At 40.5% G+C, this 16,964-nt stretch overlaps 1 protein-coding gene across 6 annotated transcripts in view; it reads left to right on the forward strand.

Annotated features, from left to right (window-relative positions):
- LOC126210645 (ankyrin repeat and protein kinase domain-containing protein 1-like) overlaps positions 1-16,964 on the forward strand; it is a 206,979-nt gene that overhangs the window by 48,644 nt on the left and 141,371 nt on the right. For 5 of the 6 annotated variants that reach the window (XM_049939966.1, XM_049939965.1, XM_049939969.1 and 2 more), the window contains one exon: positions 11,418-11,573. The exons of the other annotated variant lie outside the window; for it this stretch is intronic. In XM_049939966.1, coding sequence (XP_049795923.1) covers positions 11,418-11,573 — 156 coding nt within the window. The remainder of the gene's footprint in view (positions 1-11,417; positions 11,574-16,964) is intronic. 6 annotated transcript variants of the gene reach the window in all.

Below are 16,964 nucleotides of genomic sequence, written 5' to 3' on the forward strand. Positions count from 1 at the left end.
GATGGTTTCCGGGGGTAACAGATTGGGTAAGGATTCCAGGCGTTCGAGAAAGTGGTTGGTGTCTTTGATGAAGGATGGGAGACTGCATGTAATGGGTTGAAGGTGTTGATCTACGTAGGCAGAGATACGTTCTGTGGGGGCTTGGTAACCAGCTACAGTGGGGTGGCTGGGATGATTGGGTTTGTGAATTTTAGGAAGAAGGTAGAAGGTAGGTGTGCGGGGTCTCGGTGGGGTCAGGAGGTTGATGGAGTCAGGTGAAAGGTTTTGTAGGGGGCCTAAGGTTCTGAGGATTCCTTGAAGCTCCGCCTGGACATCAGGAATGGGATTACCTTGGCAAACTTTGTATGTGGTGTTGTCTGAAAGCTGGCGCAGTCCCTCAGCCTCATACTCCCGACGATCAAATACCACAGTCGTGGAACCCTTGTCCGCCGGAAGAATGACGATGGATCGGTCAGCCTTCAGATCACGGATAGCCTGGGCTTCAGCAGTGGTGATGTTGGGAGTAGGATTAAGGTTTTTTAAGAAGGATTGAGAGGCAAGGCTGCAAGTCAGAAATTCCTGGAAGGTTTGGAGAGGGTGATTTTGAGGAAGAGGATGTGGATCCCGCTGTGACGGAAGACGGAACTGTTCCAGGCAGGGTTCAATTTGGATAGTGTCTTGGGAGGTTGGATCATAAGGTGTAGGATTAGGATCATTTTTCTTCATGGCAAAGTGATATTTCCAGCAGAGAGTACGAGTGTAGCACAGTAAATCTTTGACGAGGGCTGTTTGGTTGAATCTGGAAGGTGAGGCCTTTGGATAGGACTGAGGTTTTGGATTGGGAGAGAGGTTTGGAGGAAAGGTTAACTACTGAATTAGGGTGTTGTGGTTCCAGATTGTGTTGATTGGAATTTTGAGGTTTTGGAGGGAGTGGAGCTGGAAGTGGGAGATTGAGTAGATGGGAGAGACTGGGTTTGTGTGCAATGAGAGGAGGTTGAGGTTTGCTGGAAAGGTTGTGAAGGGTGAGTGAGTTGCCTTTCTGGAGGTGGGAAACCAGGAGATTGGATAGCTTTTTGAGGTGGAGGGTGGCATGCTGTTCTAATTTGTGGTTGGCCTGTAGGAGGATGCTCTGAACAGCCGGTTTGGATGTGGGAGAGGAAAGATTGAGGAGTTTTATTAAGGATAGGAGTTGACGGGTGTGTTCATTGGCTGAGTTGATGTGCAGGTGAAGGATTAGGTGGGTGAGGGCAATGGATTGTTCAGTTTGGAACTGGTATAGGGACTGATGGAAAGAAAGGTTGCAGCCAGAGATGGGAACTTTAAGTGTGAGGCCTTTGGGGGTAATGCCAAATGTCAGACAAGCCTGAGAAAATAAAATATGGGAGCGTAATCTGGCTAGGGCGAAGGCATGTTTGCGGAGGGAATGTAAATAAAACTTAATGGGGTCATTGTGGGGGTGTTGTGAGGATGACATGGTATTAGGTGGAAAGTGTAACATTAGGCTGAAATGAAAATGAAAATAAAAATATATGGGGAGAGATAAAGGTGAACTAGAAAGTAACTGGAGATCTGGTGTGAAAAAAAAGGCGAAAAAGTGTTGGTTAAAGCTGGGCTATGTTGATCCTGTGGTGAACTTGGGTTGGTAGACAACGATGTGTACAAAGTTTAGGTGGTTGTGTTGCTGCCAAAACACGTTAAAGGGTGGAGAAATTCGGGAAAATTTCGGTGTAAAACCTGTGTCATGCACCCTCCCACTGCCACCCATTCCACATCAAATGGTCCCTTCCCTACAGCCTAGGTCTTCGTGGCAAATGAATCTGCTCCAGTCTGGAATCCCTGAACCATTACACCAACAACCTGAAAACAGCTTTCGCATCCCGCAACTACCCTCCCGACCTGGTACAGAAGCAAATAACCAGAGCCACTTCCTCACCCCCTCAAACCCAGAACCTCCCATAGAAGAACCACAAAAGTGCCCCACTTGTGACAGGATACTTTCCGGGACTGGATCAGACTCTGAATGTGGCTCTCCAGCAGGCATACGACTTCCTCAAATCCTGCCCTGAAATGAGATCCATCCTTCATGAAATCCTCCCCACTCCACCAAGAGTGTCTTTCTGCCATCCACCTAACCTTCGTAACCTCTTAGTTCATCCCTATGAAATCCCCAAACCACCTTCCCTACCCTCTGGCTCCTACCCTTGTAACCGCCCGCGGTGTAAAACCTGTGTCATGCACCCTCCCACCACCACCTACTCCAGTCCTGTAACCCGGAAGGTGTACACGATCAAAGGCAGAGCCACGTGTGAAAGCATCCATGTGATTTACCAACTGACCTGCCTACACTGTGACGCATTCTATGTGGGAATGACCAGCAACAAACTGTCCATTCGCATGAATGGACACAGGCAGACAGTGTTTGTTGGTAATGAGGATCACCCTGTGGCTAAACATGCCTTGGTGCATGGCCAGCACATCTTGGCACAGTGTTACGCCGTCCGGGTTATCTGGATACTTCCCACTAACACCAACCTATCCGAACTCCGGAGATGGGAACTTGCCCTTCAGTATATCCTCTCTTCCCATTATCCACCAGGCCTCAATCTCCGCTAATTTCAAGTTGCCGCCACTCATAGCTCACCTGTCATTCAACAACATCTTTGCCTCTGCACTTCCACCTCGACTGACATCTCTGCCCAAACTCTTTGCCTTTGAATATGTCTGCTTGTGTCTGTATATGTGTGGATGGATATGTGTGTGTGTGTGCGAGTGTATACCCATCCTTTTTTCCCCCTAAGGTAAGTCTTTCCGCTCCCGGGATTGGAATGACTCCTTACCCTCTCCCTTAAAACCCACATCCTTTCTTCTTTCCCTCTTCTTCCCTCTTTCCTGACGAAGCAGCCGTTGGTTGCGAAAGCTAGAATTTTGTGTGTATGTTTGTGTTTGTTTGTGTGTCTATCGACCTGCCAGCGCTTTCTTTTGGTAAGTCACATCACCTTTGTTTTTAGATATATATATATATGTATATAAAAAATAGAGGGAAACATTCCACGTGGGAAAAATATATCTAAAAACAAAGATGATGTGACTTACCAAACAAAAGCGCTGGCAGGTCGATAGACACACAAACAAACACAAACATACGCACAAAATTCAAGCTTTCACAACCAATGGTTGCTTCATCAGGAAAGAGGGAAAGACGAAAGGATGTGGGTTTTAAGGGAGAGGATAAGGAGTCATTCCAATCCTGGGAAAAAAGGACAGGTATACACTCACACACACACACACATCCATCTGCACATACACAGACACAAGCATATATATATATATATATATACACACACACACACACACACACACACATATTAAGGTTCTTTCGACTGATGCCCAAACAGGACAGATGGAGACACTTGTTCAAGTGTGTACCATTCCTGCCTCCCAGTTGTTAAGATGAAATGGACGCACATACATTTTACTGTGGGTTGGTTTTAGATTATTACCTCTGTTGCAGTTTGTGAGAATCATGAGGTCTTCACTCAGGTAATTTTCAATTTCCTTAAAATATTTTGTTTGTTACACAATTGGCCTATTACCTCCATCAGTAAAAGATTTAGTCTTTTTGCTAATATGTTGATCATTGGTATATATGTTGAGCAGCAGTGGTGGCAGCACACTAGCTTGTGGCAACACGTTTATTTTGGTTTCTTCATCTGCTTCTCTTTTGTTGGGATTCAACAGGTCGCACAAGTGTTTAAGAAGGGTAGTAGGAGTAATCCATCGAACTACAGACCTATATCATTGACGTCGGTTTGCAGTAGGGTTTAGGAGCATATATTGTGTTCAAACATTATGAATCACCTCGAAGGGAACGATCTATTGGTACATAATCAGCATGGTTTCAGAAAACATAATTCTTGTGCAACGCAGCTTGCTCTTTATTCGCACTAAGTAATGGCCGCTATCGACAGGGGATCTCAAGTTGATTCCGTATTTCTAGATTTCCGGAAAGCTTTTGACACCGTTCCTCACAAGCGACTTCTAATCAAGCTGCGGGCCTGTGGGGTATTGTCTCAGTTGTGCGACTGGATTCGTGATTTCCTGTCAGGAAGGTCTCAGTTCGTAATAATAGACAGCAAATTATCGAGTAAAACTGAAGTGATATCAGGTGTTCCCCAGGGATGCGTCCGAGGACCTCCACTGTTCCTGATCTATATAAATGACCTGGGTTACAATCTGAGCAGTTCTCTTAGGTTGTTCGCAGATGATGCTGTAATTTACCGTCTGGTAAGGTCATCCGAAGGCCAGTATCAGTTGCAAAGCGATTTAGAAAAGATTGCTGTATGGTGTGTCAGGTGGCAGTTGATGCTAAATAACGAATAGTGTGAGGTGGTCCGCATGAGTTCCAAAAGAAATCCGTTGGAATTCGATTACTCGATAAATAGTACAATTCTCAAGGGTGTCAATTCAACTAAGTACCTGGGTCCAGAATCTGCCAGGAAGTTTTAAGTACCTGGGTGTTAAAATTACGAACAACTTCAGTTGGAAAGACCGCATAGATAATATTGTGGGGAAGGTGAGCCAAAGGTTGCGTTTCTTTGGCAATACACTTAGAAGATGCAACAAGTCCACTAAAGAGACAGTTTACACTACACTCGTTTGTCCTCTGTTAGAATATTGCTGCGCGGTGTGGGATCCTTACCAGGTGGGATTGACGGAGGACATCGAAAGGGTGCAAGAAAGGGCAGCTCGTTTTGTATTATCACGTAATAGGGGAGAGAGTGTGGCAGATATGATATGTGAGTTGGGATGGAAGTCGCGGTGAGATCTATTTACGAAATTTCAGTCACCAACTTTCTCTTCCGAATGCGAAAATATTTTGTTGAGCCCAACCTACATAAGTAGGAATGATCATCAAAATAAAATAATAGAAATCAGAGCTCAAACAGAAAGGTTTAGGCGTTTGTTTTTCCCACGCACTGTTAGGGAGTGGAATGGTAGAGAGATAGTATGATTGTGGTTCGATGAACCCTCTGCCAAGCACTTAAATGTGAATTACAGAGTAATCATGTAGATGTATATGTAGATCTTCCTGAAACAGCAGTGTCCTAACAATTTCTACCAGTTTGTCATTGCTTGTCACTGGGTGTACTTTTAGAGATGAGAGATCTCAGGTTTACACTGTTGTGTGATGCAGCTAGATCAATGAATGCTACTCCTGTTGGAAGCTCTTCTCAAAAATGTCTTCATTAAATTGAGCCAGGTTGAGAGCCAAACTTATGCAGGATTTCACTGGATGGAAACCTGCTTGTTGTTCAGTTAGACAGCTGTCAATGTATCCACCTATTCTGTTCATTATTAACCTTTCAGAAAGTTTCAGCAACAAACACAATAACGATATTGTTTGATAATTCTTGAGGTTATTTGGGTTCTAAAAAAGCTTAAGAACTGTGATGACCTCTGAACCTTTTGTGTAGTACCTAAGCACTGTCTTCTAAAAAAGTGATAGCTTTTTTATGCTGTGCTACAGCAGTGCTTTATGAGCAGGTAAATTTGTGGAGAATCAAATCCACTTCATTTGGTGGCTTCATTTTAAATTTTTTAACATGAGCATGAAAGTAAAATTTTTCATAAATTGGTTATTTTAAAGCTTCTAGAGATGGTTCTGTTGTGTTAAAACATAGATGAGATGATGTTTCAAACACATGTTTGTAAAATATTGCTTTGTATAACACAGGTGAACTATCATAGATTTTGAAACCTTTACAGAAGGCCAGGCTATCAGAAAAATTATTAAAGCAATACATTGGCCCATACATGACCCCATGTCACATGTCAGATGGCACCTACAAAGTCGAGAAAGATGACCCTATGTTGATGACACAAAAAAGTGTAGTGTAGTGGCAACTTCTGCCACTGAATGTATCAGGATGACCAAATGTAGCAGGAAGAAGTAGAAGGCACCGTATTAAGACTCGTCCTAGCTTTCTAAGTGATTTATTGTTTCCAACTGCAGTGCTGTGCTCCCCTCGGTCTGCGTCACCGGGTCCCGCAATACTGAGGACCCACTTCACTGTCTGCGAAATGGCATGGCACGGAATCGCTGCCTGAGGAACCCGTGCACACACTGTGTGTCGGCCTTGTATGACAGCGGAGTTGGGGTGTCGTCAGAATGCCAGCAGTCGACTCAGCAGTCTGCATACCTGCTGACTCAGAGCCACTCGGTGTGAGCCACAGGCAGCCAGCTGCGTGCTTCTCGCCAGCATGGCTGAGATCACAGTGACAACAAGCGCCTGCGATCTGGCATCTGAATCTGTGGCCCTTGCCTTGGGATGCCTCCGGCATGTGTTGGAAGCCAGGACAACTGCCCACGGTAGCGAGCCACGGAGTGGCCCACCGCTGGCTGGTTATGGACCCCGCATCAGCCTCAGAGGGTCGAACCAGTGACCCATCATGGACTGGAAAGCTGGCGCCCCATCTGCTGCTGTGCGTAGCTGGTGGTGTGACACACTGCACCATCCAGGAGAGCTGCCATACTTGAATGAATCTTGTTAGAAACCCGCACCTATTTATACGTGGCTGCGTGCCTCAGTTTTGCCATATGCGGTGCTTTGCATCACGTACTCATGACATGCTAGGTTGGCCAGTAGGCCCCTTCTGCCTGTGATTTGGGACATACCAAACCACTACGTATACTCTTTCAGCAATTTGATGGCCCTGTGGCCTCTATTCTACTTCGCAACTGTTGGTATGTGTAACTCACTGCCATTCGGCCAGCACCTGGCTGTAACTTGTGCTCAGAATACTGCACAAAACTAACATTCCCTACCCTACATGGTGGTGCTGCTACAGTAGACATATCTACATCTACATCTTGTATCTACATCTGCACCCGCAGCTAAACTCTGCTAAGCAATGAAAAGTGGATAATAGAGGGTGGTTGTTACTGTACCATTTATTAAGGCTCTTCTACTCCACCATGTGTAGTGCGCAGGAAGATTGATAGTTTAAATACATTCATTCAAACTGTAATTAATATAATATTTCTTTATGATCCCTCTGTGTGTAATACATAGGGGAGTTGTAGTAACCTTCTTGTGATTGTTGAACAGTGTATCCTCTATTACTAGCTGAAATTTATTACAGAACTCAATTACTCTTTCTCCTCTCTCTTTCCTTGTCCCAACCCCATATTTTCCTGTTATCTTTTCTTCTACACAATGCCTTACAACTGCATTCCTGTCTCCCATAACTATTAGATTTTCATGTCCCTTTACTATCACTGTCAGTGTTGGTTTGCTGTCAGTTCTGATAAAAACAACCCTATTACTGAATTGTTCACAGTAACACATTCTATGCCCTACCTTCCTATTCATAATGAATTCTAATCCCGTTATACCATTTTCTGCTGCTGTTGGATATACCCCTCTGATCAGAAATCCTTGTCTTCTTTCCATTTACTTTACTGAGCCCTACTATATCTGGATTGAGCCTTTGTATTTCCCTTTTCAGATTTTATAGCTTCCCTACCATGCTCAAGCTTACAACATTCCATGCCCCATATAACAGAATGTTATCCTGTTGTTGATTATTCAATGTTTTTCTCATGGTCACCTCATCCTTGGCAGCCTCTTCCAGAGATCCGAATGGGGGACTATTCTGGAATCTTTTGCAAATTGAGAGATCATCATGACACTTTTTCAATCACAGGCCACATGTCCTGTGGATACACATTATGTGTCTTAAATGCAGTGGTTCCCATTGCCTTGTGCATCCTCATGTCGTTGATCATTGCTGATTCTTCCGGCTTTGGCGGCAGTTTTCCACACCAAGGACATTCCTAAGTGGCTGGAAATTACTCTAACTTCTGTCAAACAATTGGGAGCTCCTCGGAGTGGATTTGTCAGGCAGAATGCTGAGAGTTGTGTACAAGATATAATGAAGCGACCTCAAGTAACATCCTTTGCAATGAATCTTATCTCCTCTGCAGCGAGTTAAGGATCGATCATTACACAGCCACTTGGCTAGGAATGGCATGTCAGAGGTATGTCTGTGGGCTTTGTACACGGGGGCAGGGACCAGGGAGAACTCAGGATATTACATCCCACCCCCTAAACAACAAGCTTGGGGTGCTGTCTTCTGCTGAAACTGGGCCAATGAGGCACACTTTACCTGCTGGGAAGCCTACTGTTACCTGTGTTGGAGGAAAGTGAAAGCAAAAGGTTAGGGATCTACTGATTGTTGGCAGTTCAAATGCACAGCAGATAATGGTACCCATTAGAAAAATGCTGACAAAGGATGGCAAAGGTCACCTGTTGCAGTAAGGCTCAGGGGCCTCTTTCAACATCTTGAAGGGGCTATTCGAACAGACAAGGAGGCAACAATTGTAACCATCTGCAGATTGTAGCACTTGTTGGAATGTATGATGCCTGTTGTATAGTGACCGAGGTCACGTTTGAGTCATTCTGGCAACAGGCAGAGAGGGCTGAGAAGGCCAGGCTTGCTCACAGACATTTAGTGATGCTCACAATCTGCACTGTTACCTTCCGAAACTGGTTGGTGTCCTCTGGATCTGAGCTGAAAACAAGACTTTACCAGAAACTTCAAAGTTTTGTGACAAGCTATGCTGTGACTTCCTGAACTACTGCCGCAGAGTAGTGAACTGTAGACATGAAACAGTGTCTACATTATAGTAAATGCTTTCTGTAATGAATATTTTGAATGATTAGTTCAGGAGCCCACACAAAAGTAAATGATCGTAGCAACACCCCACAATCCATATAGAGCAAATAGAGAGCATGAAGACAGATACAGGAATTAGTGACCATCAGGTGGTTGTAGTAAGACTGGATACTGTAACATTCAAATCCACCACAGATAAATGCAAAACATGTCATTTAAGAAAGCAGATAAAATTTGCTTTATGCCTTACTAAAATACAGTATCCAGTCTTTCCAACTAAATATACCCTTACTAAAATACAGTATCCAGTCTTTCCAACTAAATATGCATATAAATGTTGACAATATGAGGCTTGTTTATGGCAATTCAGAGCTTTATACTAAATGAGTCAGTAAGCGATGGAAGAGATACCCATAGTACACAATGCAGGTCAGGACACTTGCAAAGGCAACAAAAATAGTACGCCATATTTAAAAGAACATAAAATCTCTGAGATTATGAATGTTTCACAGAAGACTGAAAGTAAATGTGAACTTCGATGGGAGATGCTTTAATAGTTTACAGTATGAAATTCTCTCTTAAAATGTGCCAGAAAATCCAAGAAAATACTCGTAATATGCAAAGCATAATGGCAGCAGGACACAATCAATTTCTCCACTGCACAATGCAATGATAATGTTATCAATAACAGCACCGCTATGCAGAGTTACTGAACACATTTTTTTCCCAAAATTCTTTCACTAAAGAAGATGCAGTACATGTTCCAGAACTTGAATAAAGAACAGAAGTCAACATGTGGAATTCAGAAGTATACACCCTCAGTGCAGAAAAACAAATAAGTCACTTCAGAACGGCAAATATTTTAGCCCAGACTGTATACCAATTAGACTCCTTTCAGAGTACATGGATGACATAGCTCCAAAGCAATCGTATACAATCACATACTCGACGAAAGATCCAAAAGACCACAATGTTGCACAGGTCACACTAATACACAAGAAAGGAAATAGAAGTAATCCACTGTATTACAGATCCATATAATTGACATTATGAACTACCTCAAAGAAAACAATCTACTGACATGTAACCAGCATGGATACAGAAAATATTGTTCTTTATTCACATGATGAAATGATGCTCCTGAAATGAAAACACAAATTGATTCTATATTTCCATGGAGTATCATTTCAGTCATGAGACTGGTTTCATGGTTTCCTGTCCATAATATAACAGTCATATGGACAGGAAACCAGTCATAGTAACTGGCAGATGTCATCAAGTGAAACAGAAGTGTTGCATAGTTTCCCAAGGAACTATTACAGGCTCTCTGCTTTTCCTAATCTATATAAACTAGGAGACAATCTGAGCAGTTCTGTTACAATGTTTGCAAATGATGTGATAATTTATCATCTAGAACAGTCATCACAAGACCAAAAAGAATTACAAACTGATTTAGACACTGTACCTGTATGGTGTAAAAAGTGGCAATTGACCTTAAAGAATAAAAAGTCTGAGGTCTCTTACATGAGTACATTTAAAAAATCCTTTAAATTTAGGTTACACAATAAATCACACATATTTAAAGTTTCTTGATTCACCTAAGTAAATAGAGATTGAAGTTGTCACATTTTACAAGCATTAAATAATAAAATAGTGCTTATTGGTATGTTCTGCAGCCTGTCTAAGGCATTTGACTGAATGAATCAGTGTACTCTCCTACATAAATTGAAGTTTCATGGGATTCACAGTATAGCCAATCGATGGATAATATCATACCTGATCAAAAGAATGCAGGAAGCTGTTCTTAGTAATTCAACCAATGTAGTCCGGGTACATAATTCTTACTGGGAAGAAATCATGTATGGGGTTCCCCAAGGCTCAATTTTAGGTCCACTATTGTTCCTCATATGTGTAAATGATCTTCTGTCTAGTTGCAAAAAGCAGAATTAGTTCCTTTTGTAGATGACATTAGTATTATAATCACTCCAAGCGTACATACAGAAACAGAAGAAACGCTAAACAAAGTTCTTAAAAAGTATCATTCACTGGATTTCTGTGCATGGTCTCCCCCTCAATTTTAATAGGACACAACATATTAGGTCCTGCATATCTAAGGGCACTACACCAATGATAAGTGTTAACAGATGGTGAGGAAATAATAAATAAGGTGGAAACTTCAGAATTCTTAGGTGTGCACATTAATGAGAATTTAAATTTGAAAAAGTAAACTTTGGAACCCCCGAGACAATGTAGTTCAGACATATCTGCACTTAGAATCATTGCAAATCTTGGGTAGAGACAAATCAATAAATTGACATATTTAGCATATTTTCATTCAATAATGTCATATGGAAGATTTCAAATTATGATGCAATGTTTCTTTGAACATATTGCAGGTCAGAAGGAACATTGCATCATAATTTGGAATAACACAGACACTCCAATATTGTATTAATATCTTTCGAAGCCAGGCTAAAGAAAAATCAAGACACGGGATGAGAAGGAAAAACTCTTGCCTTCTTGTCCCGTCTGGTTAGTCTCCCCAAACCCTAGGTTCCGGGCGACATTCCAGAAATCTACACCTTTTCCTAGACCTCTCCAATCCTTTTCCTTCATCCCTCTTCCTTTCCCTTCAACCCTTCTGCCTGAAGAAGGAGCCATTGGGTCCAAAAACTTGCCTAATTAGAAAAAAGGATTGTAATTGAGATGCTTAAATGTGTGACTGAAGTTCCTATCAAAAGTTTAATTCTAACTTGCAGGGCAAGACATTAAGGATGTAATAACTCATGAAGGAGAAACACCACTTTTCCTGTCTGTTAATCCAGACTCTAAACCTGATGTAATTAAAGTTCTTCTGAACCACTCAGCAGATATGAATCTTGGCAACAATGAACGGTCCACACCATTGCATAAAGGTAAAGTTTGATGAAAGAGTCATACATGTCTTTCCACAGCAGTGTTTGATTTATGATATTTTGATATTTTTTTGAAAAGTATCGTCAGTTCATTGCTTCGTCTCTTTTCACACTGAAGAATAATAATTAATTTCATTGTTGTCTTCTTCCATTGTAATTTAACTGAATGAATAGTTGGTTATACATCAGACTGAACATTTTTGTTGAGTAATATCCATTCTAATTTTTTAATCATATACTTTATGAATGAAGGTTCTAGTGTTAATTTTATCTTTGTTTTCTTTTGTTTACTTTTGTAAAAATGAAAGCAGAATTACATTACTATGAATATTACATTCATTAGATAATAGAATATATTAAAAACTATCTTGAAACTTGTACATAGGCTACCACTTTGTTATAAACCAATTATGATAGTCCATTATTGCAGCTATATGCTTCAATACTATTAACTTATTGAATATAAATTGAATGTTTATATTTGCAGTGATGAAATGGTAACAGTGCCGGAACCTTTGCCCATCAGAAATTTAAACTATGTTTTACTTATATTCTATGTAGAGAACAGTACTAACTTTGTCACTTGTTTCAAATATACGTATTCTAGCTCAAGGGGTTTGCAGTATGTTAAATATATTTTATTAGTAATTTATACAGTGGAAAATACACAACACTGGGCACTCAAAACATATAGCTAACCTCAGGTGGAGTGTACATAGCAATAAAAGTAATTCAGCAAAGATAGGAATGCAGCAAGAAATAGATTGTAACATTCAGTGTCACACCAAATTTGGGTCTACTGACTTTCATAGTAGAGAATCACTGATATACATCAAATGTATTCACATTTATGAATATGAACAACAATCAGCTGTGTAAGCAAATGACAATAATGAAAATCTGTACTAGACCAGGACTCGAACCCGGATTTCCCACTTGATACGAGTGGTCACCTTAACCACTTTGGTTGTCTGTGCATGGCCTGTGGCCAGACTCAAACTTACAAATGTCATTTTAGTCTGGGCATGAGTTGTGCACGTATAGCCAAAAGGTCAAGGTGACCACTGACATAAAGCAGGAAATCTGGCTTTGAGTCCTGCTTTGGCACAGATTTTCATTTTTGTCATTCCCTTATATAACTGATGGTTGGCCGTAACACAACTGTGAATATGTTTCATATATTTCATGATGACTGTAGCTACCACAGTACCTGTTCCTTTGGACATGAATGCATCTTCAAAGGAACATTGCATCATTCTTCTTAACAACACAGGCGTTACATTATTGTACCTTAAAGTCATTCATGTGATGATAATGCTGGAGCCTTTCCTATGCTTTTGTTGTCATGTCACTAAGTGGGATGGTGCAGTGGTTAAGACATGAGTCTCTTCGTGGAAGGACTGGGCTTCTGGTGACTAACTGTGCGGTTGTCTGACTAGCAATGGCGCTTTAGCAAACAGTGTTCTTCGTTGGTTCTCTTTCTTCCTCAGTTTTTGCACTCATTTCATGAGTGGGAGCTCAGTTTTTATGTAATTGTATTGAGATAAGTCTTCAGCCCTTCACATTGTACTTACCCAGTACCTGCTTCAGATAATGAGTTTGTTCAAACTCAAACAAATTTGTTCTAACAACAAAAGGCCCCATGGTGTAATTGTGTATGCAGTCTGATGTGCATGCAGTTTGAAGCCTGTCAGAGGCCCAAGAGTTAGAATTTTTCTTTCAGCTGTTCTTTGAATGCATTCTTCAGTTGCGATTTTTGCAGATAGTCGACTCGTTGTCTGTGTAACCTACAATGGGAATTTGTTTCCTCGTAGGGATCTGCAGTTGATCTCTTATAATTCAGATTTTTCAGAATCTTGTCCAGCTCTTAAGGTCTACCAGTGACTCCCTTGTTTTAAATCCTAAATTGCCATTTTAAAAAATAGGAAGTAGATCTATTTCTTGAATTTATATATAAAATACATTATTGAAGACATGCTGAAGAAATCCCAAGACTACATGTGTCTACTGATAAAAAAGCTTCACTTAATCTATTGATCTGATGGAATTACATTTTCCTAGAGACGTTTTGAGTCTCAACTTTATCGTTGATAAGGATAGAAGCTGAAGTAGTGAACTATTGAAGATAAAGTTGAAACTGAAACTTCCTGGCAGATTAAAACTGTGTGCCAGACTGAGATTTGAACTCGGGACCTTTGCCTTTCGCTGGCAAGTGCTCTACCAACTGAGCTACCCAAGCACGACTCACGCCCCGTCCTCACAGCTTTACTTCCGCCAGTACCTCGTCTCCTACTTTTCAAACTTCACAGAAGCTCTCCTGCGAACTTTGCAGAACTAGCACTCCTGGAAGAAAGGATATTGCGGAGACATGGCTTAACCACGGTCTGGGGTTGTTTCCAGAATGAGATTTTCACTCTGCAGCAGAGTGTGCACTGATATGAAATCTCCTGGCAGATTAAAACTGTGTGCTGAACCGAGACTCGAACTCGGAACCTTTGCCTTTCACGGGCAAGTGCTCTACCACCTGAGAGTGAAAATCTCATTCTAAAGTTGAGACTGTTTATGTCTCCAGAAAAATGTAATTCCATCAGCCAATAGATCACCTACACCTGAGGTAGAGGCAGGATTTCCCCACTATGTACAAAGCTGGGGCACTGTTCCTCAGCAATACTGACAATTTAAGAAGGGGAAAATCAAGATGGGCTGAGGTGTGAAATGAACCTTATGTTAGGGAGGGCACTGGACCAGGGTAGTGTGTGTAGCAGTGTTAGCTGCAATTCCAGGATGGTGTGGTGGGAAACATATCTGCCCAGTAAGCAGGAGACCTGGGCTCAAGTCCCGGCCATGGGACAAATTTTAATTCGTTGCTTGAGCTTCTATCTTAATTGAACTTCAGTGTTCCCGGATCTGAGTCGGGTAAACCTGTGGAAAAAATGCACATACTCATCCAGCTTCTTAGGTTTACGTATTCTGCCAGATCTCAGAAGCTGTGGCAGCTCAGCATCTTCACTGGGACTGAATTCTTTCATGCAGTTTTCTTGAGAGGTCATGTTTCATAAATGAGTAATAGTTCCATACATCTGATTCAACTTACTCTGATCCTGTTACTGTAATTTCATTATCCTCCTTATCCATGGATAGTTTAAATATTCAGTTTTATTCTTGTTAATGATCAGAATTATTGTGGGTCTCTTGATACTATTGTTACAAAGAAGAAATATTGACTACACTCGAACCTTGTGGATCATTTCACCACTGAAAACTACATCCCTTTCCTTTATTGCTCTGTGATGAGTTGGTTCACATAAACAGCATGTTTTGCTTTTTGCACAGTAGCCATGAAGTATTTCCGGTATTTTTCTTGTCCCTTATATGTCTGTTGGCATTCAGAATGTGGATGTGCACTGTACCACCAAAAACTCCTAGATGTCAAATGCCTAGTGTTGTTCTTGTCTTCGCTTCTTTTGCTGTCATCTCGTACAGAGTCTCCATGAGAATCTGTTTGTGAGCAGCACTGCTGCAGAGACTGCTTCTCCCCAGAACTTTGTCGGTAAGTTAGCTTCATAGTGTAGACACTGTGCTTCTTAACAGCATTCTTTAAATAATGTTTGACTATATCAGTTTCTTCTGCACTTTATGCTACACTTTTAAGATATCTGGTAATCTTTGCTTTTAGAAAATTAGTAAGTTCTCATTTACATTTTGCCAGTCTGTGATTTGAGACCCTCTGTTGAGTTTATTTCTTACAGAGATTCTGAAATGTTTCTGTTTTTCTTATTTTTGAGTGTAATAAATCAGAATTAGGGAGTAACTATCTCCTGTAGTGGGTGGCATATTCATCACCCCACAAAATTCGAATGAACTAATGTGAGATTACTTACTGTGAGAGGTAAAAAACTGGAGAGGAAGTCTGCTCTGTTAACCTCGTAGACATTTTTCACTAGAGTTATTTCCACATTGCTGTATGTGACACCTTTATCATGCTTCAATTGCATCACTGATTAAAATGTGTTCTTGTTGTAGACTACCATAATCTGTACTCTGACAAGGTAATGTTACCAACTTGATCTCATATTTTAAGGAGAAAAAAGTACACTTGCAAGAGATTTGCAGCCGCAATCGATCCCGTGTGAAAATTTGGGCTATAATTCTGATAGTACTGAGTTGCAAACTTCAGAAGGTACAGCTTTTAAACTTTCATGTGTACTAGTTGTTTGTCACTCGCTCTGCCTAATGCTCAAGCATGAAGTACTGTACAGTGGAATGCCAACTACAGTCTGCTCATTCATGCGATTTTAATGGAGAGGGAATAGGAGGGCAGAGGTGAACTCATCTGTCCAATGTGTTTTCAAATCTCGTTCAGAGCCACTTGTTTTTCTATGCGAGAAATAGGTAAGTAATATGAGTACGAAATATGTCAACTTCATGCACATATAAATTCAACATTATTTTGACAGTATTCTCATATTGATAATGTGCAGCTATATATACACACCCAAAAAATCAAAATGAATAATTCTAAGCAACTGAAGAATTATTTTCAAATGTAGTTGAACAATTTTCGATATACAATTTGATTGTGCCATTCACATTGGAGAATAGCACATCACCTGCAAGTGTACTTCAGCTAAACAGTGTTAGATTTAAAATCCAAGGAAAGTAACACACAACAGCGATGTTAATAATTAATCTGTGCTACTTCTTTAATGACTAAGGTGAGCTTTTTTTTTTTAAACAAGAAAATGGAACAGTGTAAATTTTTGTCAGTGGAACAAAGGGCAAAAGAGAATGCATGGAATTGTTTCATCATTAATATGAAGCTCTGAAGCTAATAATATGTAAATAAATTAGTAAATAAATAAATATAAAAAGAAATAATGTGGTTATAGTAGCTCTGAATTCACTCCAACCAAACAGTTGACGAATTATTAGTGCAGGAATCATTCCTCATTGATATTTTTCTGATGAATAGTTCATCTTCAGTTAGTCCAATTTACCACACAACATTTTGTAAAAATTTACAGAAGTGTGAGTAAAGCTCACCTTATTAATTAGCATAGTTTTCAAACTCTATACTGAAAGAGTATCCTTGTCATTTGTCCACAAACCATTCTTATCAGAAAACACTCATTCAGTGAGGGTGTTAGTTCCAGGTAAACAAAGAATAGAGTTTAATACATTTAGAGAAACTGGTATAAGGCACATTGTTCATGTTATTGTGTGAAATAATTTCTACCCAACAGTCACTAGATTATTTTTTTCAATCTCCATTTTTCTAATATCTTTGGTGATAATATATGTATATATTATAAGCAACAATAGAACAGGTCAAACATCTTAATTATTTAGGTTGCGATGTCGCATATGAGTATGATGAAGATGTAGAGAAGA

Source organism: Schistocerca nitens, chromosome 10 (assembly GCF_023898315.1).
Source record: "Schistocerca nitens isolate TAMUIC-IGC-003100 chromosome 10, iqSchNite1.1, whole genome shotgun sequence".
Classification (NCBI taxonomy): Eukaryota; Metazoa; Arthropoda; class Insecta; order Orthoptera; family Acrididae; genus Schistocerca; species Schistocerca nitens.